Raw genomic sequence first — 26,749 nt, 5'->3', positions numbered from 1 at the left:
TTAATACTATAATATACATCATATAGTAATTTGATTGTTGAAATTTTTATTTTTTTGAATATTATCATGAGAAGAATTTAATTAAACATAATATAGTAATATTTTTTTGAAATACTATAATATACATCATACAGTAATTTGATTGTTGAATTTTTTTTTTTAATATTATCATGAGAGGAATTTAATTACGTACATTAACATAATATAGTAATATTTTTTTAATACTATAATATACATCATATAGTAATTTGATTGTTGGAATTTTTATTTATTTTTTAATATTATCATGAGAGTAATTTAATTAAACATAATATAGTAATATTTTTTGGGAATACTATGATATACATCATATAGTAATTTGATTGTTGAATTTTTTTTTGAATATTATTATGAGAGGAATTTAATTAATTACGTACATTAACATAATATAACAATTTTTTTTGAATACTATAATATAAATCATATAGTAATAAATAAATAAATAAATAAATAAATAAATAAATAAATAAATAAAAATATATATATATATATATATATATATATTAAAAATACGCAATATTAAAATATTTTGAACCATAATTGAATTGCATGTATAATAGCTCTAATTTTGTTTAATAATTATTACTTTCCGTGTGACTATTTTGTTAATATATGTACATAAATAATTTTGTTAAGTATTGTAATATTATGTTGATTGATTTCAAATTTTTAAATAAATAAATTAATGAATATATAAATACATATATAATCTACAAACACGCAACCGTATAATTGAATAGCATTTAATTACGTACATTAACATAATATAGTAATATTTTTTTGGAATACTATAATATACATCATATAGTAATTTCATTGTTAGATTTTTTTTTAAATATTATCATGAGAGAAATTTAATTACGTACATTAACATAATATAGTCATATATTTTTTAAATACTATAATATAAATCATATAGTAATTTGATTGTTGGAATATTTTTTGAATATTATCATGAGAGGAATTTAATTACGTACATTAATATAATATTGTAATATTTTTGTGGAATACTATAATATACATCATATAGTAATTTGATTGTTGGAATTTTTTTTGAATATAATCATGAGAGGAATTTAATTACGTACATTAAAATCATATAGTAATATTTTTTTTAATACTATAATATACATCATATAGTAATTTTATTGTTGGAATTTTTATTTATTTTTTAATATTATCATGAGAGGAATTTAATTAAACATAATATAGTAATATTTTTTTGGAATACTATAATATACATCATTTTTTTTTGAAAAATAATATACATCATATAGTTATTTGATTGTTGGAATTTTTTTTTTGAAATATTATCATGAGAGAAATTTAATTACGTACATTAACATAATATAGTAATTTTTTTTGAATACTATAATATACATCATATAGTAATTTGATTGTTTAAGAATATAAAAAAAAATACGCAAGATCAAAATATTTTGAACAATAATTGAATTGCATGATATATTATCATGAGAGGAATTTAATTACGTACATTAACATAATATAGTAATATTTTTTTGAATACAATAATATACATCATATAGTAATTTGATGGTTGGATTTTTTTTGAATATTATCATGAGAGAACTTTAATTACGTACATTAACATAATATAGTAATTTTTTTAATGCTATAATATACATCATATAGTAATATATATATATATATATATATATATTAAAAATACGCAAGATTAAAATATTTTGAACCATAATTGAATTGCGTGGTATAATAACTATAATTTTATTTAATAATTATTACTTTCCGTGTCATTATTTTGTTAATATATGTACATAAATAAGGAATCTATACATGAATGGAATTAAATAAAATATTTCATTAATTTCCGTGTATAATAAGGAATGAAATCATATTTTGAATATTTTGTAAATTTTAGCCATAAACAAGGAATGATAAGGAAGGCTAGAATTTCTGATAAGAAATTATTATATATTATTATGTTGACCAATTTCAAATTTTTTAGACTAAAATGAGCGTAAAAGCTAGCAGTTCTGTTTATATATATATATATATATATATATATATATATATATATATATATATATATATATATATATATAATGACGACCGATGTAGTGAAAGTGTAATTTTCACAAGAAACATTATTACTACCAAATAAATATTAGATTTTTTTTGGTACTATCTCGTATTATATTATTTTGAAAATATTCTATAATGAAAATAGCAAAATTTTATTACCAAATTAAAATATATTTTGAAAATATTTTTATATTTGAAAAGATTACTATTTTGGAAGATTATATAATATATTATTATTACCATTTAAAATATGATTTTATGATAGTAATAATTACATTGTTGTGATATTGAAATATTTTTTTCCATAAATAGTGATTCTTTATGAGATTATTGAATGATATTTAGGAAACTTTCCATGATTACAATATTTTCGATTAAAGTATTTCACTAAAGATAATATTTTTTTTTTGAAAAAACTAAAGATAATATTATAATAGTAACTGATTCATTTTATACAAATTTAATTTTGGTATGGAAATAATTATTTAATGGAAAGTTTAGATTTATTATATCAAATTTTTAGCTGGTTTATATGCAATATTTTTACTTTGGGAAAGAAATGGTTGTTAGGTGGATACATTAATATTTTTTTTCTTTTTACTTATTTTTTTTTCTGATTTATTTTTTTATTTTTATTTATTATTTATTTATTTCTTTTTTGTCTTTGTGTGTCTATATAAGTAAATGTGGGTAATGTTGCCTATAGTGAAAACTTTTTGCTTCTCTACTTGATTTAGTATTTGTTTAGCGTTGTTGGAAAACAACATTAAAGAAAATGACAAATCAAATTTTATTGAAGGTGCTATATGTACTATGCTTGATCATGGGTATGAGCCAGACAAGGTACTCTAATGCTCGTATTCTTAAACAAGAAAATCATCAAGCTACAGAAAACTCAGGCCATAGTGTTGCAGGTCGTCCTATCTCTGATTTCTCCGTTCCACCAAATTCAGGCCATAGTGTTGCAGGTCGTCCTATCTCTGATTTCCCCGTTCCACCAAACTCAGGCCATAGTGTTGCAGGTCGTCCTATCTCTGATTTCCCCCTTCCCCCAAAGTCAGGCCATAGTGTTGCAGGTCGTCCTATCTCTGATTTCCCCCTTCCCCCAAAGTTAAGGCCTACTGCTAGACTGGATTTAAATGTCACAACGGCCTCAGGAATGATAGTACCCTGTAGAGATAACTATGACAACGTTGCTATAGAAATAGCGGGATCTAACTGTCCCGGAAACCTCGTTCATTTTGAACTTGAGGGCATCAGGTATAGTACTCGGTACGGATTGACTGGACAGGTATAAAGCTCGAATCGTGTGTGATGAGCGGAAGGTCGTCCTACAAGCGAGGACTGGAGGGAAGAAGAATATCTTACCGAGGGTTTGGGAAGCGACCCGAGTCAAGTTATTAACGACGCAAATTGAATAAGTTCGTACACCCGAGATGCGAAGTGTATCTCCGCTTGGTACAAGATGCTGAAGCGGAAGAACTTGAGATTGAGCGAATCGCAGTAGTACGCGAATTTTCTAACGTATTCCCCGACGACCTCACGGAAATGCTACCAGGAGGAAAAGTGGAATTCGCCATCGATCTCGTACCAGGAACACCACCTATCTCGAAAGCGCCTTGTCAAATGACATCCAAGGAAATGGAGGAGCTAAAAGCGCAATTGACGGAATTTTTGGAGAAGGGATTTACTAAGCCAAGTATATCGCCTTGGGACGCACCGGTACTATTCGTTAGGAAGAAAGATGGGGTATAGAATTTCAAGAAAGGTGGGTAATACCTAAAGGGTGTAAGAAGATAATGAAGCAATTAATGAAGGAAGATCATTACGCACCCTATTCGGTTCATCCTGGTAGGGATAAACTGTATAAGGATTTGAAGCAAAAATTTCTGGGGGTCGGGTATGAAGAAAGATGTAGCTGAATTTGTGTGCTAAGATTAGGCACACTAAGAATCCATTATGTGTAAACAAAGGTAAGTAGTAGTCTACTTAGAATCCATGGAAAATAAGAGGAAGTTTCGGGGACGAAACTATTTTTAAGGAGGGTAGACTGTAACCCCTCACCTATTCCGATAAGTTTAGAGTTCGAAAAATATTTTTAAGCTACGATATTTACGAAATGGTCTCTCGTTACTTCAAGAGGATTTTTTTTTTTTTAGTAAGGAAAGTTATTAATAAGTTACGATTTACGTACCGGTCACGAACCGTAAAATTTTAAGGACGTATATACAGTTCGAATTTTCCTAGAAAATGGATTATTAAGCATGATACGATTACGCGTGAGCTTCCGACTCAGTTCAGTGAAAAAAATTAGACGAACTGTAAGAGTGAAATTTGCTACGGACTTCGTACCTATATTTCGCGAGATACCGAAAAATTCCCAATTCTAGTGATTATCGACGGGATTATTTTTAGGATAATTTTGGTGTTAGGATTTTCCCGAATTAAGTTATAATCCTCCGAACTTTCATCTGATTTAAACCCAAACTGGCAAAATAAATTAAGATCTTCAAGGAGACACCATAGGGAGTTGACATGTGGCACTCAAAATCCCCACTTGGATTGGATCATTAATGGCATGTCATATAGGTATGGGAATGTTGCACTTGTTACTTAATTCTCAAGCCAAACTCAAATCATCTCTCTCTCATCTCTCCCATTCCCTCTCCCATTTTCGAAAATACAAAGGAAAGAAAGAAGAAGGAAAATCTTAGTCTTCTAACTTTGTGATCCAAGAACTCCCTAGCTATCTCTTCAACTCAAAGTGCTCTATTGTAGGTAAGAACTTTGGTTTGTTCGGTTAAATCCCTCCTAGAACTTAAGCTTAAACTTAAGGTTCATGAAAATATTGTTGTTATGGTGATATTTTTAGGATCTTTGGTGAAGGACTCCAAGGAAGGCATCATCAACTCTTACGGTTTTTTTTTAGGTTTCTACAAAGGTAAGGAATCCCTTAAGTCGGTTCAATCACTTGGAGGTGAACAAATGCTAGTAAATTATATGACTAGGAATTTTTACGTGGAAATTATGTGTTAAGTTCGTGGATCTACAAGTTAGCCTAAGAAACTACACTTTGGATTTTTGGTAATTTTTGTATACATGTTCATAGCTAATTTATGCATGTATATGTTGAATTTATGCCCATATAGGCTTATACTTGTGAAAATAGTGAAAAGAAATCAGGATAGATTCTGGCAGTAACTTCCGAGATTTATTGGGAAATATTGGTAAGGTATTTTGATCCTATTTTTTTTAGACATGTAGTTCTATAAGTGTAGAACCTGCATATAAAATTTCATAATGATCGGAGTAGTATAAGTATGGTTTTCGAATTTTTCTCCAAAACTGGTCCAGAGAGAAAATAATTCTGGACAGCACACTGCCGAGGGCAAAAATGGAATTTTCTGTGTTTATTCGCGGATCAAAATGACCAAAAATTTTTATGGACATCAAGTACTATAAGTTGGGGTTCTACCATAAAAATTTCAAGTGAAAAAGAGTTCGGGAACTATCTTTACCGGCTCAATCTTTTTGACTGCGCCAAGCTGAAATTTCTGGCAGATTTGGGTGGACGCGGCCTTGGACGCGCGTCCATCGACGCCCAGAGTTACGGCGTCACGGCCGAAAGGCCGGACGCGCGTCCGCTGCGCGTCCGTGGGCGCCCAGTTTCGGCGCCATTTACCGAACGTGCGGACGCGGTTCGGACGCACGCGTCTGCTGTGCGTCCGCAGCTGCGGCCAACCGCGAGTCCGCGCGACGCGGACTCGTTTTCGACTTGTATTTGACCAAACTTTTCCCCGATGTTTTTAATCCCGAGTGTTATGATGTTTGAAAGGCCTACGGGCAAAAGAGATCTATTTTTGAAAGAAATATCTGTTTTGGAAAAATTATGTACATCACTTTAGAAGAAAATATTGTTGTTGAGAAATAAGTACAACTCTTGTAACTTGAGGAATTGTGTTGGAAAGCCTATGAGTAAATAAAAATGTTTATAAAACTTACGTCGAAAGAACGTATGCTATTTTGGTAAACAGGTTGTCAAAACCTTATTTTTGAGGAAAATACTACTTTTAAAGAGTGAGTACATTACGTGAGAAAAACGAGAAAATGACGATTGAAAAGCCTGCGGGCACTGAGAGTATTTTGAAAATCCTTCTTGGGCTGATGAGATAGCCGATTTCAACTATTGGACTCAAATGAGAAATATGTCCAAAAGAAATGAGTTGAGAAAGAAAAAAACGGAAGGAAGAATCATGTTTTCAAACCCTTAGTTTCTAAAGCGAGTTGAGGAGGACCTTGATTGACCCACGGGTGGCTTTAAGTGCCATGGCCCAGTGGTCGTTGTGGATATTGTATGACCAGTTCATACTGCAGGGCGAAGTCTATTCGTCGATATGTTATAGTGTATGACCAGTTCATACTGCAGGGCGAAGTCTATTCGCCGGGTACTATATAACTCGTAGGATGAGGTATTCCTATGGGGGTGTGCACACTTAAGGTATAGTTACTCCAGAAGTCCGGGCAGGTGTTGTTTTTATGGACCTAGCTAGGCCAGCTAGGAATCATTTTAACGAACCTTACGTCCAGGGGGTCAGTGTTAGACCGGGTGATGACCACTGAACCCGAGTTCGATGATCCAAGTGGTCAGAGTGGGAGTTATGAGAATGCTCCAAAGGCCTCACGCTTACTAAGAAGAAACTAAGGAAGTTTTAAAGATGAGAAAAGAGTTACTCTATAACGACTTGAGAAGGAAATGATTCTATCCAAAATGTGACGAATTTTGAGCACGGAAATGTGCTGTTGAACCTCCTTTTGAGTTAAAATGAGGGAACTACTGGAAACGAAATATTTTACAAACTTGTCTGAAAAACAGAAAAATGTGTTTTAAGTGGCAATGATGCCGGTACCTTTATATGAGAAAAGTTTACGTGTTGAGTTAGCTTTACGCCTTATATTATATTATCTATTATTGATAACCTGATTGCAGGTAGAGCTATAACTCGTGGGTAAATTTTACAACTTACAAATTATTATATTTTCGAAACCTTTGTCTACTTTTGAGTGACAATGGATTTCCTTACTTAGCCGTCGTGCTAACTACACTTCATTGTGTACCTTATCAGATGAAGTCTAGCGTGGGTATGCCCCTGCTTCTGTTTCTGATCCTCCAGCTCTGGCTCATGCTTCTGTCCCAGTTGCACTCCTGATCCCGTTCCTATCCCTGTTCAATCAGTGGTACCCATTTTGGGCTCCTGCCTTCGTTAATCCGTTATGCCTCAAGAGAAAAGTCAAGTCTGACCTTTTTGTACATATCTTTTGTAGCCATGGTAGTACTAACATGGCTAGTAAGAACGAGAATAGTCCAAACTCTTTGTTGATGGGTTGTAAGAAACTCTTATATATATGTATATTCGTGGCTAGTATAGCTACTCTTTTGCTGCATGTATATAAGATTATGTTGGATTTTGACGATAAGAAACACGATCCTTGTCTTTAGTCTGTTAGCCTGTGCACCTAGAGTGAACTCTATCTGTATTCGAGTGGGGTTCAGTCTGGGTGTGGTGGTAACTACTCCGGAGATACGGCATAGCCGAACCGGGGTGTTACATAGGTGCCCGTGTATTAACCGTGGAGCGCCTAGGCGCCCGTGTATTTTTATTTTATTTTTTATTTTTAAAAAATTTGTATATATATGTCGATAGTCAGGTGAGAACCTGTGAACAAATCCAAACCAGTGTCTAGTAGATCCAATGGTTGAAATAAACAAAACTTTGTAATCGCACCACAGACAATTTATGATTAATTATTTTTATAGTCAAAATAACGTTTGATTTGAAATCATAACATTTATACTCAAATTTTTCATACTGTTCATTGCACAAGTAAAATACTAATTATACAAATGTAGCATTCAACTAGAAAATATGTTGAATAATTTAAGAGACCTCAACACTACTTGAATAAAATTTCAACTAGCCTTAGTAATTATTTTGTCAAAATTCCGTAATAATTTGAGTTAATAAATTTACTCATGAGATATGGTCCATACAAACGAGATTGTGTACACTCCTTATACTATGAATTGAACCAGGGTCCTGTGAACCTTGGTCCTAAACGATGTAGTTTTAAATTTTAATTTTGATAGCGATCATTTGTTGTTCAATTTAAGTTATATATTTTAACTGTAAAGCATATGCATGTGTCATGCGTTGTCAGATTATGTATGTGTTTTATGTTACGTAATTCTGTACCTTAAGAGTATGAATTATGTACATGAATAAACATAAACAACTATATATCTTAAATTTTACATTTCTCACGAATTAAGATCCGTGAGAGGTTCTCACATAAATGTGTTTGTGTTTCTTAATATACTCGCCAATACGTGTCTAGCAAGAAAATCCATCGGCCAATGTCCATTAAACGCCAACCATATGGCTTTATTCAAGGTTTTGTATTATTATTATTTTTAAAATATTAAAGAATATTTCATATTGAATGAATATTTATCTCATAAAATGCAATACATACACATATATTTAAAATTTTAATTTCAATTTTATGTAACTTAAACCTTTTTACTTGAGTGGAAGTTTTCTAAAATTTTAATTTATTTAATTCAATTCTAATTCCACTCCCAATCATGCACGGAATTTAGTTACAACTTCCAACATCTTGTCAATAAAGAAGGCCATCATTATACGCACATATTTAGTTAAACCAAATTGACCTCATACCTCAAAGTTCAACAACAACCCACTTGACTCCCATACCTTCACGTTAATTTCTCCAACTAATAGGACGTAACATAGACTCATGAATGAGATGTGTTTGGCTGGAAAAACATTTCATGAATTCTAGGTTTTGCCTTCCTTTTATTTTATTTTATTTATTATTATCTAATTAGAAACGTTATTATATTTATCTCTCTTTTGACTGTATTCCAATTGTTTTTTTCTTTTTCTTTCTTTTATTGAAATGTACTTTAACTTTAATTAAATTGGTTTTGAAATTTTTTTCATTTGATCTTTACAATTTTTCTATGATAAAAATTAAATTTCTCGCTTTAGGCTAACCTTATCCCAGCCAAATTTCTCCTTGCAAGACGACATAGCACATTAGAAGTCAATTATTTTTTTAAAATGATGATATGGTTAGCAAATTTAAAGGCTACCACAATTGTTGCTGCGACAACCTTTTGAATTGTACTTTTATTTATTTATTCATTTTCAGTTTTGATATTTTTTTTAAATGTAATATGAAAGTGGAACCCTTTTTGAAAGTGCGAGAGTAAATGAATGGTAAATTTGGTGATGTGGAAGTAGGACCCACTTTTGAAAGTGAGAGACTGAGAGAGTATTGCATGGATAAGGACAACCTTAGAAATTTGGGAATAAGTTCTAAATTTAAGGATTAAAAAGTAAAAAACTGAGAAAAAGAATAACATCTGTAAAAAATCTCAAAATGAGCAATTGTTATACGGTGGACCATGGTCCGCACAGCTATGTGGACCATGATCTAAAAATAATGTCGTTTCTTTAAGTAAAGAAACAACGGCAGTTATATTTGACAAATTTCATATTTATGATGTGCTTAGAATAAAATGAAACTACAATGTATCTAAAATGAAACTGAATAACATGTCTCACATATTGAGTGTATGTTGTCAAATGAAACTGTAGTTGAATTAGAATGATACTTTAGTTGTGCTGTAATGAAACTTAGTGTATCTAAAATTAAACCGAATAGCATGTCTCATATATTGTGTGTATATTATCAAATGAAACTATAGTTGAATTAAAATGATATTTTAGTTGTGCTAAAATGAAACTACAGTATGTATAAAATAAAACTAAATAACATGTCTCATATATTGAGTATATAATTATATATTGTCGAATTAAACTGTAGTTATATCAAAATGATACTTTAGTTGTGTTGTAATGAAACTACAGTGTATATAAAATGAAACTAAATAACAATTTTACATATTTGAGTGTATATTGTCCAATGAAACGTAGTTGAATTAGAATTATACTTTAGTGGTGTTGTAATAATACTATAATGTGTATAAAATGAAATTCAATAACATATCGCGCATATTAAGTGTATAGTGTCAAATGAAACAATAGTTCAAACAAAATGATATTTTATTTGTGTTGAAATGAAACTACAATGCATATAAAATGAAACTGAATACCTCAGACAAACATAATTAATTGGACGAAACGGGTGTCGTTTCTTTTCATTAAAATAAACGGCACCGTTTTGGAAAGTAAACAAATTCGTAAAGTTGTCTAAAGTATTTTAGCTCCAAGAGGTAACCTTTAAGAATGAACTTTACCAACTTGGAAGTAAATTAATTAATTCGAGAAGTTAAGAAAAGTTATCTTCGAAAAGTCAAGCTAGAATAATAATCTTTGAGAAGTCAATTAAGAAGATCTTATAAGACGAAGAGTTGAAGACTCGAGAAGTTGAAGACCGAAGAGTTGAGACTACCAGGAGTTGAAGCTACAAAGAGTCGAAGATACGAAGAGTTCAAGACCGAAAGGTTCTATGGTTGAAAAGTGGAAGGGCCAACCTTAGCCGGAAAGTAGGGGACACGAAAAGTTAACTTAAGCAAAAAGTTAATTTCCAAATAGTAATGGATTGACTAAGGAAAGTCAAATCCAAAAGGTTTCTGAAGAAGAGATCAGAAAGGCTAACCACAAGTAGTCAAGGTTACCTTTTCGCATCTACTGTTCGGACATTCTCTAAATGAACAGGAAACATCCTCAAATGCACATGGTCCAAGAAGAACGTTAGCAAGGAAAAAGGAGTCTTAGGTACACGTCCTAAGGGAGATTTCCTAAAAAGGCTTAGACATTTTGCACGGTTCAGAAAACTAGGAGCATACGCAAAAAGTACTATTCAACGGCTAGAAATCTGACAAAAGCAACCTACTACATTACTCACTGGTCATTATCGCACACAAGTTAATAGACGTTTGAAATTTGTTTTCCTCTAACAGACAAATCTTCAAATGAGCCTATAAATACCTCCACTCAAGATATAGCGAGGAGCCGGTCAATTTCTGTGAATAAGTGATTAAATGCATTGCAAGAGAACAAGAATTCCATCTAGCAAACCAATGAAGAGAGAGCTAAAGCTAAATTTCCTAATCAAACTCAAACAACTACGAAAATCAATGAGAAGTCATCAAGCCGAGTTTTATTGTTGGAGATTGTCAACAAACATGTATATATTCAAACAATCTATCTCTACTTGGTTTAGTAGAAAGATTCGGAGTAACAAGTGTTGACTTTAAAAATCCATCGAACAATGCTTCGTTACCAGCTACTACAGTTATTTACATTGAGGAAGAAAAATTTATGATTGTATTTTATACAGAAGAAAATATGTGCGTGGGATATTGGAAAAACAAATTTGCTCACCATTCAATCTCGGATTAACTGGATTAAATACTGGAGAACCAACAGTTGATTGTAATACTGGCTCATTTTCTAAAAAAAAAATAAAAATTTATCAGTGTTTAAACAATTCTCATAAAATGGCTTGTATTTTAGATATACAACTATGAATGCATGTCCTAATAGAAATTAAATTTTATATATAAATTGGATATATATTATTTGGATTGCTAGCAATTGCAATATTTTCAGGAAATAATAAAAATAAATAAATGCATAATCATTAACACATTAATTGGAGCAAATCAATAATTTAAAACAACAAATAAATCAAAATTTGTATATAATAAAATGTAAAGCTTATTACAAATAATTTCAATGTTAGTTGTATTACCATTCCTAGGCACATTAATAGGTGTTCTTGGAGAGTAAATCATAAAATCACCGTACAATGCTTCACTACTGGCTACTGCAATTATTTATATCGAGGGAGGAAAATTAAATAATGCATTTTATTTCAGTAAAATAGTTAGATAGACTATTGAAATACGGAGTAACAAATTTGCTTATCATTCACTCTATGATTAATTAACAGGACTAAATGTTGGTGAACCAACAGTTGATTCTAACAACGACTGAGCATTATCGAACAACATATTCGGTCGAAGAAACAATGCTTGTCTATTATTCTAACCAATTTATTATTATTATTATTATTATTATTTTGCAAAAATATTATTTTGTTTTTATTAGTAGTATAGATTAGTAATTTTAATATAGAACTGTATTACGAATAGGAAAGTAGGAAAGTAGGAAAGAATATATTATATTTGGAATTGTATTACCATATTTTAATGTACAATTGTAGTACGAATATGAATTGTATTACAATATTTTACAATATTACGCAAACCCTAATAGTATAGAAATTTTTTGGGCGAGAAGTTAAAACGAAAGGTTTTCTTTTTATTAATAGTATAGATTATTATTATTAGCAGTAGTACTACTACGAATAGGAATTGTATTACCATGTTTTACAATATTATGCAAACCTTAATAGTATACAAGTTTTTTAGCCGAGAAGTTAAAATGAAGGATTTTAACAAATACTCGTACTTAGTTGTCACAATTACTATATTATCTGTGACCAAAAAAACTTATCACAATTATTACAAACAAAATAGTGTCAAATTATTTTTTTGGTCACAAAAAAAGAATATTATTTGTGACAGAACTATGAATAATTAATAACATAATTAACAAAGGTCCCACCGGGAGTTGAACCCAGGTCACTGGATTCAAAGTCCAGAGTGCTAACCACTACACCATGGAACCACTTAGGCCTTGTTTGGTAAATGGATGTTAGCTGATGTTGTTAGTTGATTGGGTTAGAAGGTATAATTAATTGATCATATTAGCTAATTGTAGAAAAGTGTTTGGTAAATTAGCTGTTAGCTGATAGCTATTTGGTATAATTTCTTTTGGTAAATTAGCTGTTAGCTGATAGCTGTTTGGTATAATTTCTTTTTTCAAAAGGCTAATTGAAAAGGTTGCTTTGAGTAGCCTTTTGAAATTTTAGTATTTTGGAGTTACAAAAAACTTATTAACCAAACACTTATATTGATTTTTTTAACCAAATCAAACAATTAATAATGACCAAATAGGCTAAAATTGACTGATAGGCTAATTATTTACCAAATAGTGCCTTATTAATTATTCATTGTTTACGGCTTTGATTGCATTATCTTTTCAAGTTGAGTGATTATTTGATAAGATAAATCATTTTAATTCTTAAATGGTTATGATTAAAAAAAAAAGAAGAAAAAAAAAACACACCCAAACAGAGATCACTACTCTACTATCTCACTAAAAGAAAGTAATTCACCATTTCAATAACTCATTAATAATTTCATAATTTAACTTAGTAAAAAGGAAGAAAATTTTGGAGAGATGACAACATTTTTGTGACAAACTAAAAAGAAAGGTAATACAGTTAAAATGAGACGAAAAGAGTATAACAAATTGCATTGGGATCTATTTACATATGAAAATAAACCTAAATCTCCTTTCTTCTAATTTCTTCACATTTCACACAACTCATTGTAGCCTCCACTCCACTCTCCAGTACTCAAAAACTCCACAATTGCGGTTTCACATTCACCGCTTTGCTTCAGTTTTTGAATCAATTTTTGAAAGCAAAGAGTACTTAAGCCGATCTCACCAACCATCAAGTACGAAGCACCACCACAACTAGTCTTTAACAAATCTCACCTATTACAACAAGTTTATTTGATTCCTCTACTTTTTAAACTTTAAGACTTTAATACTTAGTTTTCTCTTATTATTAAGGTTTATGCATGTGCAATTATTTTTTATTCCGTAACCCATCTCTGATTTATGTTTTTTTAATAGTTTGATTTCTCTATCAAATGAGGTTAGTCAATACTATTATTATTATTTTTGTTATCCATTGCTCATCAATGTGATTTTTTTTTTTCAAATCAGTGCATGAAGTGTCAAGTTTTTTTCAAATCAGTGCATGAAGTGTCAAGAAATGAACTATGAAAATTCTTTTACTCTATGAAAATTTTTCTATTGGCCTGGGGTAGCTAGTGAACAAATTAAACTATAATGCCATTTGTTGGCTAACTACTAGTACTCATCTTGAGTCACCGTCACCGGTAAATTTACCAAAGAAGTCTCCTTTTCAAAATGATGAACTTGAACCTCCAATAGACATTGCAACTGAAAGTGAAACTAAAGTTGGTGGTAAAGAGTTAAAATCAATGGTTTGCATTGTAAGGCCATCCCTATCAGTAATTATTTCCTTGGTTATTGTCAGAAATTTGTCACATCCCATGAGAGAGAAGAAGAGGAGAGCATCTGCAACTTCCGATTCATACTACAGTAAATGAGAAAGGCAATTGTTTTTTTAACATGGGCTGTTGTGCCCATGCGGGCCAGTGCATTGCACACACCCAGTGGCCGTGTCAGGGCTGTTTTATTTTTATTTTTTTTTTAAATTGTATTTGTTTATTTTTTCTTCTCCTCTAAAAAATCGTGAAAAAACTCCATTGATAAGGATGCTCTAAGAAGGTTAAAGTGGATAGATTGGATAATGCAATATGCAACTATTGTTAAAAGCTTCTGGGAAGACAAAACAATAAATGGAACTAACATGACCACCACAAGATTTATCAAATGAAGCCCTTTCAAAATGTAAGAAAACAAGCTTTGTTGCAATAACAATGGAAATAAAATGGTAAAAACAAGCTTTGTTGCAATAACAATGGAAATAAAATGGTAAAATGTGTATAAGTAATTACACAATTGACCAAGAGCGCAGCTACAAGGAAAGAGTTGCTAATATGATTAGTATGCATGAATATCCAATATCAATGTTCGGTCATTTTAGTTTTAAAAGATATTCAACAATGGCACTTCAATCATTGTTCAAGATTCTTTGCCAAAATATAATTAGAAGTGATATAATGAAGATATATATATACATATATATATATATATATATATATATATATTTTGGAAATTAAAGAGAAAAATTCAACTAGGATTGCAAAAGACTACAAACATGCAAGTGGACAACTTCAAACGAACCAAAATGAAGGATATATGGCAATTACAAAACATACATTTCATTGAAAACGTACAATTGGAATCTACAAAGTATGATCTTAAGGCATCTCATTTAACTATCTATACATAAATTATTTTTTATAAATTATAGGTCATTTAGCACCATGAACTATATCCAATTATTCATGCCGCACCCTGAACTTTCATATCGTATAGTATATATCGAGCCACAAACAAAAAAAAAATCACCTAGAACTTTTAGCAGGTTTCCCTGTCTTCCTACTGACATGACGCAGGTTTCTCACTGATGTGACATTTCTTTTAATCTTATGTTGTCCATGTAAGCATTTACATATTACAAATTTAAAAAATATTATATTAAAATAACCAGAATTTTCTTCTCTTTATTTTCATAATGTATACTTTTTCAATTTAGCAATTTCAATGTTTAATTTTTATTTTTTAGAATTTATATTTTTTTGGCTAATTTTTTGTTTAATATTTTTTCAATTTTTCAAATTTATAGAAATGCTAATTTTTTTGTTTAGTATCTTATTGTCAACAACTAAACGGCTGCCAAGTGAAATAGGGTTGGGCAAAATAGTGAAATTTGGTCTCCGGTTTTTGTTTTTGTTTTTTGTTTTTTTTTTTAATTTAATTTATAATATGTAAATGCTTACATGAACACATAATGTTAAAAGAAATGCCTTATTAGTGGGAAACCTGGGCTATATCAGCAGGAAGACAAGGAAACCTGCTAAAAGTTCTAGGTGATTTTTTTTTTTTTTTTTGTGGTTTGTGGCTCAGTATATACGATATGAAAGTTCATGGTGCGGCATGAATAATTGGATATGGTTCATGGTGCTAAATGACACTTTAGCCTAAATTATATCTTATACTTTTTTATTATGCAATATTTTGGAATTCTTTTAGTTTCGTTTATGTGTCTTGTCGGCATACACCAGACGTTCCTTCAAAACAATTATTGAATTGCATATTTAATTTGAATTTAGAGAGAATTGCATAGTCAGGAAGTCTTCTCCCTCGGGTATATCTTGCACCTCCTTCATTAATACATTTTTAGCCCATGTTGGCTTTCAAAAAAAAAAAAAACCAGTATTTTTTATTTTTATTTTTTTTTTCTTTTAGTTACTGAACAATTCTTTATTTAAAATATTTATTTCATGTTTCCATTGTATTAAGAAACACATTTGCCTAGTGTAATTCCACTAGAACCCATAAAATAATCATTGCCAGTTGGCCACTTAAAGAAAATAGTTTTCTTCCTTTTTTGCTTTTGTTTATTTAAAACAATAGAGAAAAGGGAAACTCCCCCTAACGACCCTAATACTTACTCCGTATATCAGGAACTAGGTCAATACTCATATTACTCAATATAGTATGAAATCAAGTCATATTCAAAATATATATATCAAATATTCCTTAAATTGTCTTCCTAACAATTTGTAACTTAATTGTTTTTCTTTTAAAAAAATAATATTAATGTATGAAAATATATTATTAAAAAGTTCGAACTGATATTATTGACATTTTAAAAATTGCAATGAGTATAATGTTCATAAAGGGACTACTACATGTTCATAAAGTTGTTCATAAAATTACTATTATGTGCTCATTGAGACCCTTCTGCATCTTCATTAGTAATTATTATATGTTTATAAAGTCCTGCAAGTTTATAAAGTTAAAATTGTGAATAGGTTTTGTGTAAGACCGTTGCATATAAAACATATAATATTTTTTTTAACTAAACTGTACAGAGTAATAACTTTTTATAAACTCATAAAATGTATGATATTACATTTTAAATAAAAAGTATTACATATTTCACGTGAGATAATTTTATTCTAAACTTATTCTGTAATTGTAGGTTTATAAAGTCACTATTACATGTTTATTAAATTACTACTATAGGTTGATTAGGTTCTTTAAGTCACTACTATTTGTTCAATAATACTGAATATTCATAAAATCATTACTGTTGGTTCATTACATAATATTGAAGTGATATATTAAAAAAATATCAACATGTGTGTCAGTTTAAAAATCACAACGATATACTTCGTATTTTTATGGCCTTGCTTGGCAATTATTGGTTTGTGTAATTAGCAGATAACGAATAGCGGATTGTGTCAACCGATTTGATGAGCGGATTGTATTAGTGGTTTATTTAAAAAAAATATTGGTAAAATTAACTGTTTAACGTTAGCGATTAATTGGTAAAACAAACAAAAGGACTTTCATGATAATAGTAGTAGGAGTAGGGCAAATTATGTTGTGGGCCCAGGTTCACCTTACAACATCACAATTTTAGAACCCTATATTCACAATTTTAGATCTCAATATACAAAATTACATTACTCAATATTCACAATTTTTGAACTATATATTCACAATTTTGTTATATATATTTAAAAATTGTGTTATACGATTGAATATAGAGTTATAAAATTGTGAACATAGAATTCTAAAATTGTGAACATGGATCCGGGTCTACCTTGTAAGGTGGATCCTGATCCATGGCATAACAACCATAGTAGTAGTAGTAATAATAATAATAATCTATATAAAAATAATAATAATAATAATAATAATAATAATAATTATTATTATTATTATTACATAAAAATAATAATAATAAAATAAAAAAAATTGAAATGAACCCACATCGAGAAAGTAATTAAAAGAGGGCGTTGAACTCCCTCATTAAAAGGGGAGCTCAACGCCACAAATTTTATTGTGGACCGCGCATCAAAACGACGTCGTTTTGATTAATGAAAACAAATGGCTGAAATGGCCTTCGTTCCACACAACTACAGTTCTCTTTCAACACAACTGCAGTTCCTTTTCAACACAATTGCAGTTTCTTTTCGATATAACTGCAGTTTCATTCGACATTATACATTCAAATATTTGAAATTGTTATTCAGTTTCCTTTCAACATAACTACAATTTCTTTTATAATACATTGCAGTTTCCTTTCAACACAACTACAATATCATTTCGATATAACTACAGCTTCATTGAACAATATACACAAAAAAATGTGAAACTGTTATTCAGTATCAATTCAACACAACTACAGTTTCTTTTTTATATAACTGCAGTACCCAAAAATGCGAAACTGTTATTCAGTATCAGTTCAACACAACTGCAATTCCTTTTCGATATAACTACAATTTCATTCAATAATATAAAAACAAATGTAAGGCAGTATCTTTTGAGATGAACTATAGTATCAGTTATGGAGCTCCGTTACGATTTACGGAAGCCGTTTCTCATACTTATTGAAACGGTGTCGTTTTGTGACCATGGTCCACCGTATAACGGCTGGCTCAACGCCCCCTTAATTATCACTCCCCATCTGATTCCCACATCGAATGGGCAGGAGAAGAGAAGTATCAGACTTTATTATTAAAGAAGCCTATCTTAAACAAAATATTTTTTTTTAATGATATAAGGGCGTTTTTGGCTTGGCAAAAGCCCAAAACACCAATTTGGAACGTTGCAAATTGCAGTGTTTCATATTTTGACGGTTAAGAGCTCTAAATCGCCATTTACCAAACAAAAATTTTAGCATTTTGATCAATGACGGTTCCGGAAAAATTTTAGCGAATTCGTCGATTATCAAACACGCACTATATATTACTACGTATATATATATATATATATATATATATATATATATATATATATATATATATATATATATATGCGCGCGCGTAAATAAAATTTAATATATTTACATGATGATTGATTGATTTATTGGTGCCAAGGTGCAATACTAAGTATAAATTTAATTTTTTTTTCATAAACTTACAATATTATTTTTTATTAATCTAGGTTCATGATGTAATATGTGGCTATTGCATGTTATAATTTTCCCCTCCCTAGACATCCCTAAAAAGAAAAAAAAATAGAAAAGAAAAACAATGGAGTTAAAAAAAAAAAAAAAAAAAAGAGTTTACCAAACAAGACGTTAAAAGTAGAAACAACGTATGCGGTCCCCACCGTCCCGCGATGTTGTCCGCCCACTATATTCTAACACCTGTAAAATGTAAACGGTTGAGAAAGTTTGAGAAAATGGCCTTTTTTTGCTTACTAAGAAAGTCTCCTTATTAATCACTTTTCTAATTTTTTTTCTTTTTATCTGTGGAAAAAGCAGACAAGCACCAAAGTCCAGAGCATTCCTTTCAGAGCCATTTATTACCTTTTTTTCTGAGCTGTATCAACAAATATACAACAAATTGTTCCTTTCAGAAGGAAAAAAATATTGATAAAACCAAACGAGCCTTATCAACCCCCACCCCCAGGAACTAAGAATCTCATAGAATTTGGGGATGGGTGATGAAGAAGGTGAAGCAGTGTATGATGTTGAGAACACAGTGTTTGTAGCTGTGGGGAAGAATGTGAAGGAGGGGAAGTCAACACTTTATTGGGCAGTGAAGAGCTTTTCGAGGAAGAGAATTTGCCTTCTTCATGTTCATCAGCCTACTCAATTGCTCTCTGCCAGTAAGTTCTTCTCAATTTCCCCTCATTTATTTGCCTCAAACTTCTCATTTCGATCCATTTGTTGAAACACTGAAGCCTTCTCATATCGGAGTGGTTGATACATAGAAGGAGTAAGTTGTTAATTGGCACTACCTGTGTATTTTTAAAGGCTGATTTTGGATCCAATCTCTGCATTAAATTGTTCTTATATTCCAATTTAAAAATATTCTTGGCTGAATGTGGAGATATACATTTTTGTGAGCTTTCAGTGGATGGAAAGCTGTCCAACACCAAGCTGAAACAAGCAGCAGTGAAGGCATGCCAGGAACTTGAACGCCAAAAGATGCACAAACTTGTAAATCAATACCTTGTCTTTCTAGACCAAGCAGGGGTATAATTTCTTCCTAATATCTTACTATGCATTGCTGACTTAACTTATTTCGATTGTATAAAGGAAAGATGCTAATTGCTAAAACATCTGTACTTATGTTAAATATATATGAATTATGACAACCTTGGAGAAGATTTTTAAACAACTTTGATCTATCAAAAGTTCAATTAAAACCTAGCGGCCACTAAATTTAAGGCAAAGTATCCTTGTTGAATGCCAACACTTATTCAAGTGTTTGATACTCCAATTTTTTGTCCTACTTTTTCTATCTTATGTTTTTTTAGAAATGCCTGCTATCCTGCTTGATCAGGGAACTAATCGTTTTTTGAGGTCATATTCATTAGATTAACCATATTCATACAATTCTTTTTTGTGTGTTTCATATTACTTTTTTCTAGATACTTTCATTGTGGTGTATACTTCTTACACAGTATATCTATAATAACAAGACAAGTTATATATTATATATTAAAGACTGTCCCTCACATGTCATTTCCTCTTAACATTTCAATCCTTGTGTCGATATCCGTGCTTTGTAGATTAGAGTCATGATTTACTGTACGTAGTTCTTAGGTCAGTTAGATCTTCTTGTGGATTATGTAAAATTTTAAACTATTAGTTTTGTTTTGAAATGAATGGCCAATTGCAGAGTTTGAGCTGTTGGCGCTGGGCATTATTTCAGTGTACAAGTGTTTGCTATTGAGCATTAGTTTCTATGCATTCAATTACTTTTTGTTGTTAATTCAGATACAGGGAGATAAGATGTGGCTTGAAATGAATGATGTTGAGAAAGGGATTGTGCAAGTCATTCGTGAACAGAATATCCGATGGCTTGTCATGGGAGCAGCAGCAGAGAAGTACTACTCAAAGTATATGCCTCCTTCTATCTTTTTAATGATTTGCGTTTCTTGATGGATTCTTTTCACTGTAGGGTTAAGTGCATACTTTTAGTTAGTCTCTAGTGTTGCAGATCGATTTGGCTTGGTGGATTCAGCTTTTTAAAAAGTGAATTATTATTGTCATTTTACTGATTAGGGTTCATCTAGACTGCAGGAAATTGTCGGGGCTAAAGTCCAATAAGGCTATATTTGTATGCCAACACGCACCAGTCTCCTGTCATATTTGGTTTATTTGCAGTGGGTGTTTAATATATACAAGGTATAACCTTACATATGTGGGTATTTACCCTTTGTATAAATATTTGTATAGTATTTGTTTCATCTAGAAAAATATTTTGGCAAGATGGACATAACACTGTATTATAATTCCTTTCACTGGAAGACACAGGGATTTAAATGTTGGTTCTGTTCTACCTAGCCCTAGTGAGTTATCTTCTCCAAGGAGAAATGGAGATACGGTCACGCTGGATGAGCTTGCAAAAGACTCAGATGATGAAAATGCTGACAATTGCCAAGAAACTTCTACATCTGTGAAAGTAATGAACGAGTTAAAGTCAACTACATCCATGAGTGTTGAGACTAAGGAAAAGAATTCACCTTCAGATTTGGGAAACCAATGCCAAGCACATATGTTACAGTCATGGTCTCCTCCTCAGCTAGTAAGTACATTTTCTGAGTCTCATTGTTTCTCAAACTTTTGAACCAGAAACAATCAGCTGCTGGAACTGCAAATTTTTGAATCTTGGCATTTTAGTTGATAGAATTCACTTTTTCAAGTAATTCCTTCTGTATATTGTACGAATAAAAAATATTCATTAGTCTATATGTCTAAGGGGTTCCTCTGGAACACAGTATGTGCCAGCCATATTGATATATTTGCTTCTTTAAACTATAACTTTCTTATAGAACAAGATATCTTAATCAATTTTCAGGTTATAACATAACTGGATTTGCTCATAATATGTTAAAAGAAAATTAATGTCGCAGGGACTGTTCTTGTCATTAACTGGAATTTGAATGCAGGAAGAGAAATCTAACAGGGAAACTACTGATGATCGGAGTAAACTTGAGCATGCTATAACAGATGCTGAGAATGCCAAACAGAGAGCTTTTGAAGAATCATTGAGACGATGGAGAGCTGAAGAAGAGACCATGGAGGCTATCCGTGAGGTTATATTTCACTAAACATTGCAACACTATTTCTATCTGAAAAAATTTTAATGTCCTCTTCAAAGTATCACTGTAAGAGAAACTTTCATAATTACGTTTCATAGTTAGTATAACTCTATAAGGTTATGGAATAAATTAGACTTTCCATTAAGCAATTTCCTTTATGAAACACTCCCTCAAGTATTTAGTGAAGAATTCTTTTTCCATTATAAATTTCTGTTAGAACATCTTTATTATTTTGACTAAGATAATGTCACTTTAATTGCTTGTTTTTGGTGAACTTTCTACTCTTCTAGAATTCAAAAGGAGTAAGGTTTGAAATTTCATGAGACAAGGCATAAAAAAGAGGGTTATAACATGTAGGGTAAAAAGTTCAAGTTGGATGTGTTTCTTAACTTTTTCTTAGAAGAATATGGGTTCAAAATCCAAAAATTTTCTCTAAAAAATGCTTATAATTGTTCTTAGCTTTTCTCAGGCTGAAGCCTCAGAAAAAGTATGCGCAGAAGAGGTAAAGCGAAGAAAAGAAATTGAGGAAATGCTAGCTCTGCAAACTCAAGAACTAGAAAAGCTCAAAGTTCAGCATAATCAGTTATCAGAAGAGCTTCAAATGATCAAAGAGCAGGAGCCAGCACTTCAAGATCAAATAGAACAGTCCTCCTGTGCCGAGAAGGAATTAGAGGAGAAGATCATTCAAGCAGTGGAACTCTTGATATCCTTTAAGGCAAGACGAGATGCATTGAAGATGGAGCGTGACACTGCAATTAGAGAACTTAACATATTAAAGAAATTGGTGAAGGAGGACAATGTTGACTTTTTGGGCTCAAGGTTTTTTGAGTTCTCTTTTTCAGATATCACAGAGGCTACTAAGAACTTTGATCCATCGTTAAAGATTGGAGAAGGAAATTTTGGAAGCGTTTACAAGGGGATTCTTCGCCATCTGAAGGTAGCCATAAAGATGTTGCCCTCTAATGGTTCTATAAGTGATTCAGAATTTGAATATGAGGTAAACCCATATTAAACTAGATTCAAATAAATCTGTATTACACTCTCATGTTAGGCATTTTAGTAGACGGTTAAAAAAGCCTTTAAGGTTAGAGCATTCTATATTACTTTATTAAATTAAATGAAGTTGAAGCTTTGATGATATAGAATGGTTTTAGAATTTCACTTTCTGAAATTTAACAGTTGATATCACTGTACTAGTATATCACTGTACTAGTATATCACATCCTATTATCTCCTCACAAGAAAGAAGAATTCTTGACTTGACCAGCTTTTGTCAATACAGGCAGAAGCTTTGAGCAGGGTGAGGCATCCAAATCTTGTGACGCTGATTGGTTATTGTTCAGAATCTAGATCAGTTGTATACGAATACCTTGACAATGGCAACCTTGAATATCACCTTTTCTCCCAGGCAAGATCTCGCCTCCTTCATTGGCAATATCGGATTAGAATTGCTATTGAGATATGTTCTGCTCTTATCTTTCTGCATGCCAACAGCCCTTGTCTTGTCCATGGGAACTTGAAACCTTCTAATATTCTCCTTGATGCAAAATTTGTCAGCAAGATAAGTGACTTGGGCATCATTCGTTTGATTTCCAAGAGTGGAAATCCATTTAATTGCACCACACCAAGTACTATGGATAACCCTGAGGCTTCTATTTATGTGGACCCAGATTTTGTTAAGGAAGGAGATCAAACTGCAAAATCTGATGTTTATGCATTTGGCATTGTAATCTTACAACTTTTAACTGCAAGACCAGCCTCAGGTATAGTGAGGGATGTTTACTGTGCTCTGGAAAGTGGAAACTTCACTACAGTCTTGGACTTCTCGGCTGGAGACTGGCCAATTGAGCAAGCAGAAGAGTTGGCTTATCTAGGTGTGAGGTGTTGTCAAACTATTGGCTCAAATAGACCTGATCTGGTTTCTGAAGTTTGGCCTATGCTTGAGCCAATGAAATACTTGTGCACATTGCCCCCCTCAGATTCGAATTCATCTTGCTTAGGTTCCAAGACTCAAAAGCGAATCCCATCTCATTTTGTCTGTCCTATTTTCCAGGTAAGAGTCATGATAACTCTGTTTAACTGCTCAAGAGTCGAGACAAGGCACCTCTCACTTAGGTTCCTAGTTTTATCCATGTTGCGTATCTCTTGAAATTGTTAGCCAAGTTTCATCTAATGTTGAAAACAGAGATTTTGTTTCCTTTCAAAGTGTGGATATTGGGAACATTCCCACAAAGACAAACAGAACATTTATTTGAAAATGTTATTTTCAAGCTAAACTTCTCCCAAAGGTTGAATCCCAACCTCAAGGTCCCCACCACTCCGATCTGACAAAGCATGTAAGAGGATGTAAATCACGGTAACTCAGTGGCTCAGCAGACAGGACCAAGTGTCAGTCCACACAAGGGATCTGCCCACTTTGGGCATAATCCCCACACTGCTGTTGTCGAGTTTCAAGCTTTGGTCTCTTCTCTCAAATATTGCCTACTGAACCAGTGAGCTAAACCCGTGCGGGCTTCAAGCTAAACTGCTCTATGGGATGCACTATATCTGGGCTTCCATGTAGCACTTTATGATTTATCATTTGCTTTGTGTTATTATCGCTTTTGGGGTTTACAGGAAGTGATGGAAGATCCATACATAGCAGCTGATGGGTTTACATATGAAGCGGATGCTATCAAAGGATGGTTGTATAGTGGTCATGAGACCTCGCCAATGACAAACCTGACACTTGATCATTGCGATCTAATCCCCAACTACGCTCTCTACTATGCCATTCAGGAATGGCAACAGCAGCCCTGAAACGGTAACTCGTTCCGTTCCTAAGTTTAATACACAATATAACATGTGCACAAATATTGGCATTTCATTTATGTATAGTTGATGAGTTATAAACTGCACTGCAGTTAATGGAGTTGCATCTGTTTAGGACAGAATATGAACATATAATCAAAGCATCGGAAATGTATAGATTTATTTATTTGTTCCAATGCCCATTTTGAAAATCTATCCCCAATTTCTGCTTTTCTTAACTCACTGTTCTCAGATTATGATTGTTCTGAAAATTTTAATAAATCTCTCTTTTCTCTTCATCTATTTTCTCTCTGGAGTTAATAACATTTGGAGTTTTCTGAGTATAGTGACACTGTAAATCTAGTCCTGAACTTTCAATTTAACTATCCGTGATTCTTCAACTGGCTTCAACTTTCAAATTTAACCAGCCCGTGGTCCTTCTATTAGTTTAAGTAAGGACAAAGTTAGGACCATGACTACTTAAAAATTTAAAGGTTGAAAGATTATAGGTGGTGTAATTTTAAAGTAGAAGGACTTCGGGTGGTTAAATTAAAAATTTAGGACTAAACATGACGGTGACCCTACTGGTATTAACTCTTTCTGAATTTGTCTCATTTCTTCATCGTCTTTTTCCCATTTCTGCTGGACAAAAAATTTGCCACAACCAGTAGTTATGCCGTGGACCCAGGTCCACCTTGCAAGGTGGGCCTGGGTCCAAAAACGACGTCTTTTTTTTTTTTTTAAGAGAGAAAAGGCTTAATACATTAAATCACGACTAAGAATGTCAACAAGAAAAGATGAGGGGATGTCAAACCATTCCTCGCAACCTGACTCAGAAAAGGCCTCCCTAGCAACAGTATGGGCGGCACAATTCGCAGATCGCTTAACAAAATTAAGTGCGTGCGCAGTGGAATAAAAATTGAATCCCTATTTTTCAAAAAAAAAAAATTGAATCCCTATTTAATGCTTAAGGCATACATTTTGATTGTTTAAAAGTTAATGCAATTTGTATGGGCAGTAAAGTAAATGTAATAAGTAAAGAGAAATAAGAAATTTTAGGAAAAAATCAAATAAGCCCTTAAATTTTATGTCAAAATGCAATTAAACCTTTCAACATTAAAAAGGTTTAATTAAACACTTAAAATTGTCATTTTGATACATTTAAACCTAAATGACCGGTTGTCTACCTAAAACAATCGGTCATTAATTTTTCGGCCTACATTTCGGTAGCCGTCAACTGGAATGATTTTGTCCGATGAAGACGACCAAACGATGACAAACATACTGGGATTGGAGTTCCATTGGAGAAGACGAACGAAGCCGACCAAACGGACGACCATACTAGAATTGGAGTTCGTCTTCTCCAAACAGCCGTCTTCTCCATTGGAGAAGACAAACAGTGGAGAGATGAACAACCATCTTCTCCATTGGAGAAGACGAACTCCAACCCAGTATGGTCGTCCGTTTGGTTGACTTCGTTCCTTTCTCCAATGGAACTCCAATCCCAGTATGTTCGTGACCATTTAGTCGTCTTCAACGGACAAAACCATTCCAGTCGACAGTCGCCGAAATGTTGGCCGGAAAATTAATGACGGGTTGTTTATGGTAAACAATCGGTTATTTGGTTTAAATGTACCAAAATGACAAATTTAAGTGTTTAATTGCACTTTAGAGTAAAGTTTGAGGGGTTATTTGACGCTTTCCCCGAAATTTTATATTGGTTTGGGCGACCTCAGCCGGTCGGCGGCGGGACTCAGATGGCGAAATGCGAGACATCGCGGCTACGGGGAGGATGTGGGATTATTCGGCGGTGGCGGGTCGTAGAGGCTGGTGTCGGCTTAAACGGCGGCAGACGTGGTGAATGGCAACGGTGATCC

At 32.3% G+C, this 26,749-nt stretch overlaps 1 protein-coding gene and 1 non-coding gene across 5 annotated transcripts; one reads left to right on the top strand and one right to left on the bottom strand.

Moving 5' to 3' along the window:
• Positions 1–12,776: 12,776 nt before the first annotated feature.
• Positions 12,777–12,848, bottom strand: TRNAQ-UUG. Its single transcript has one exon. It is a non-coding gene; the product is annotated as a tRNA-Gln (tRNA).
• A 6,443-nt stretch (positions 12,849–19,291) lies between these two features.
• On the top strand, positions 19,292–25,105 carry LOC116013400 (U-box domain-containing protein 32). Of its 4 annotated transcripts, none has more exons than XM_031253129.1 (9): positions 19,292–19,637; positions 19,886–20,007; positions 20,755–20,876; positions 21,061–21,165; positions 21,325–21,565; positions 21,930–22,076; positions 22,552–23,079; positions 23,365–24,135; positions 24,699–25,105. In XM_031253129.1, the coding sequence occupies exons 1-9, from the start codon at positions 19,466–19,468 to the stop codon at positions 24,879–24,881; spliced, it is 2,391 nt and encodes a 796-aa protein (XP_031108989.1). In that variant the 5' UTR covers positions 19,292–19,465; the 3' UTR covers positions 24,882–25,105. The 4 variants fall into 4 exon arrangements, with proteins under 4 accessions (XP_031108989.1, XP_031108988.1, XP_031108987.1 ...); XM_031253128.1 differs by having other exon boundaries at positions 21,295–21,565; XM_031253127.1 differs by having other exon boundaries at positions 21,289–21,565.
• Positions 25,106–26,749: the final 1,644 nt, after the last annotated feature.

The sequence above is a fragment of the Ipomoea triloba genome, chromosome 3 (assembly GCF_003576645.1).
Source record: "Ipomoea triloba cultivar NCNSP0323 chromosome 3, ASM357664v1".
In the NCBI taxonomy this organism is placed as follows: domain Eukaryota; kingdom Viridiplantae; phylum Streptophyta; class Magnoliopsida; order Solanales; family Convolvulaceae; genus Ipomoea; species Ipomoea triloba.
The sequence above is the reverse complement of the archived record's forward strand: the minus strand, read 5'-3'. Positions and strand labels throughout refer to the sequence as shown.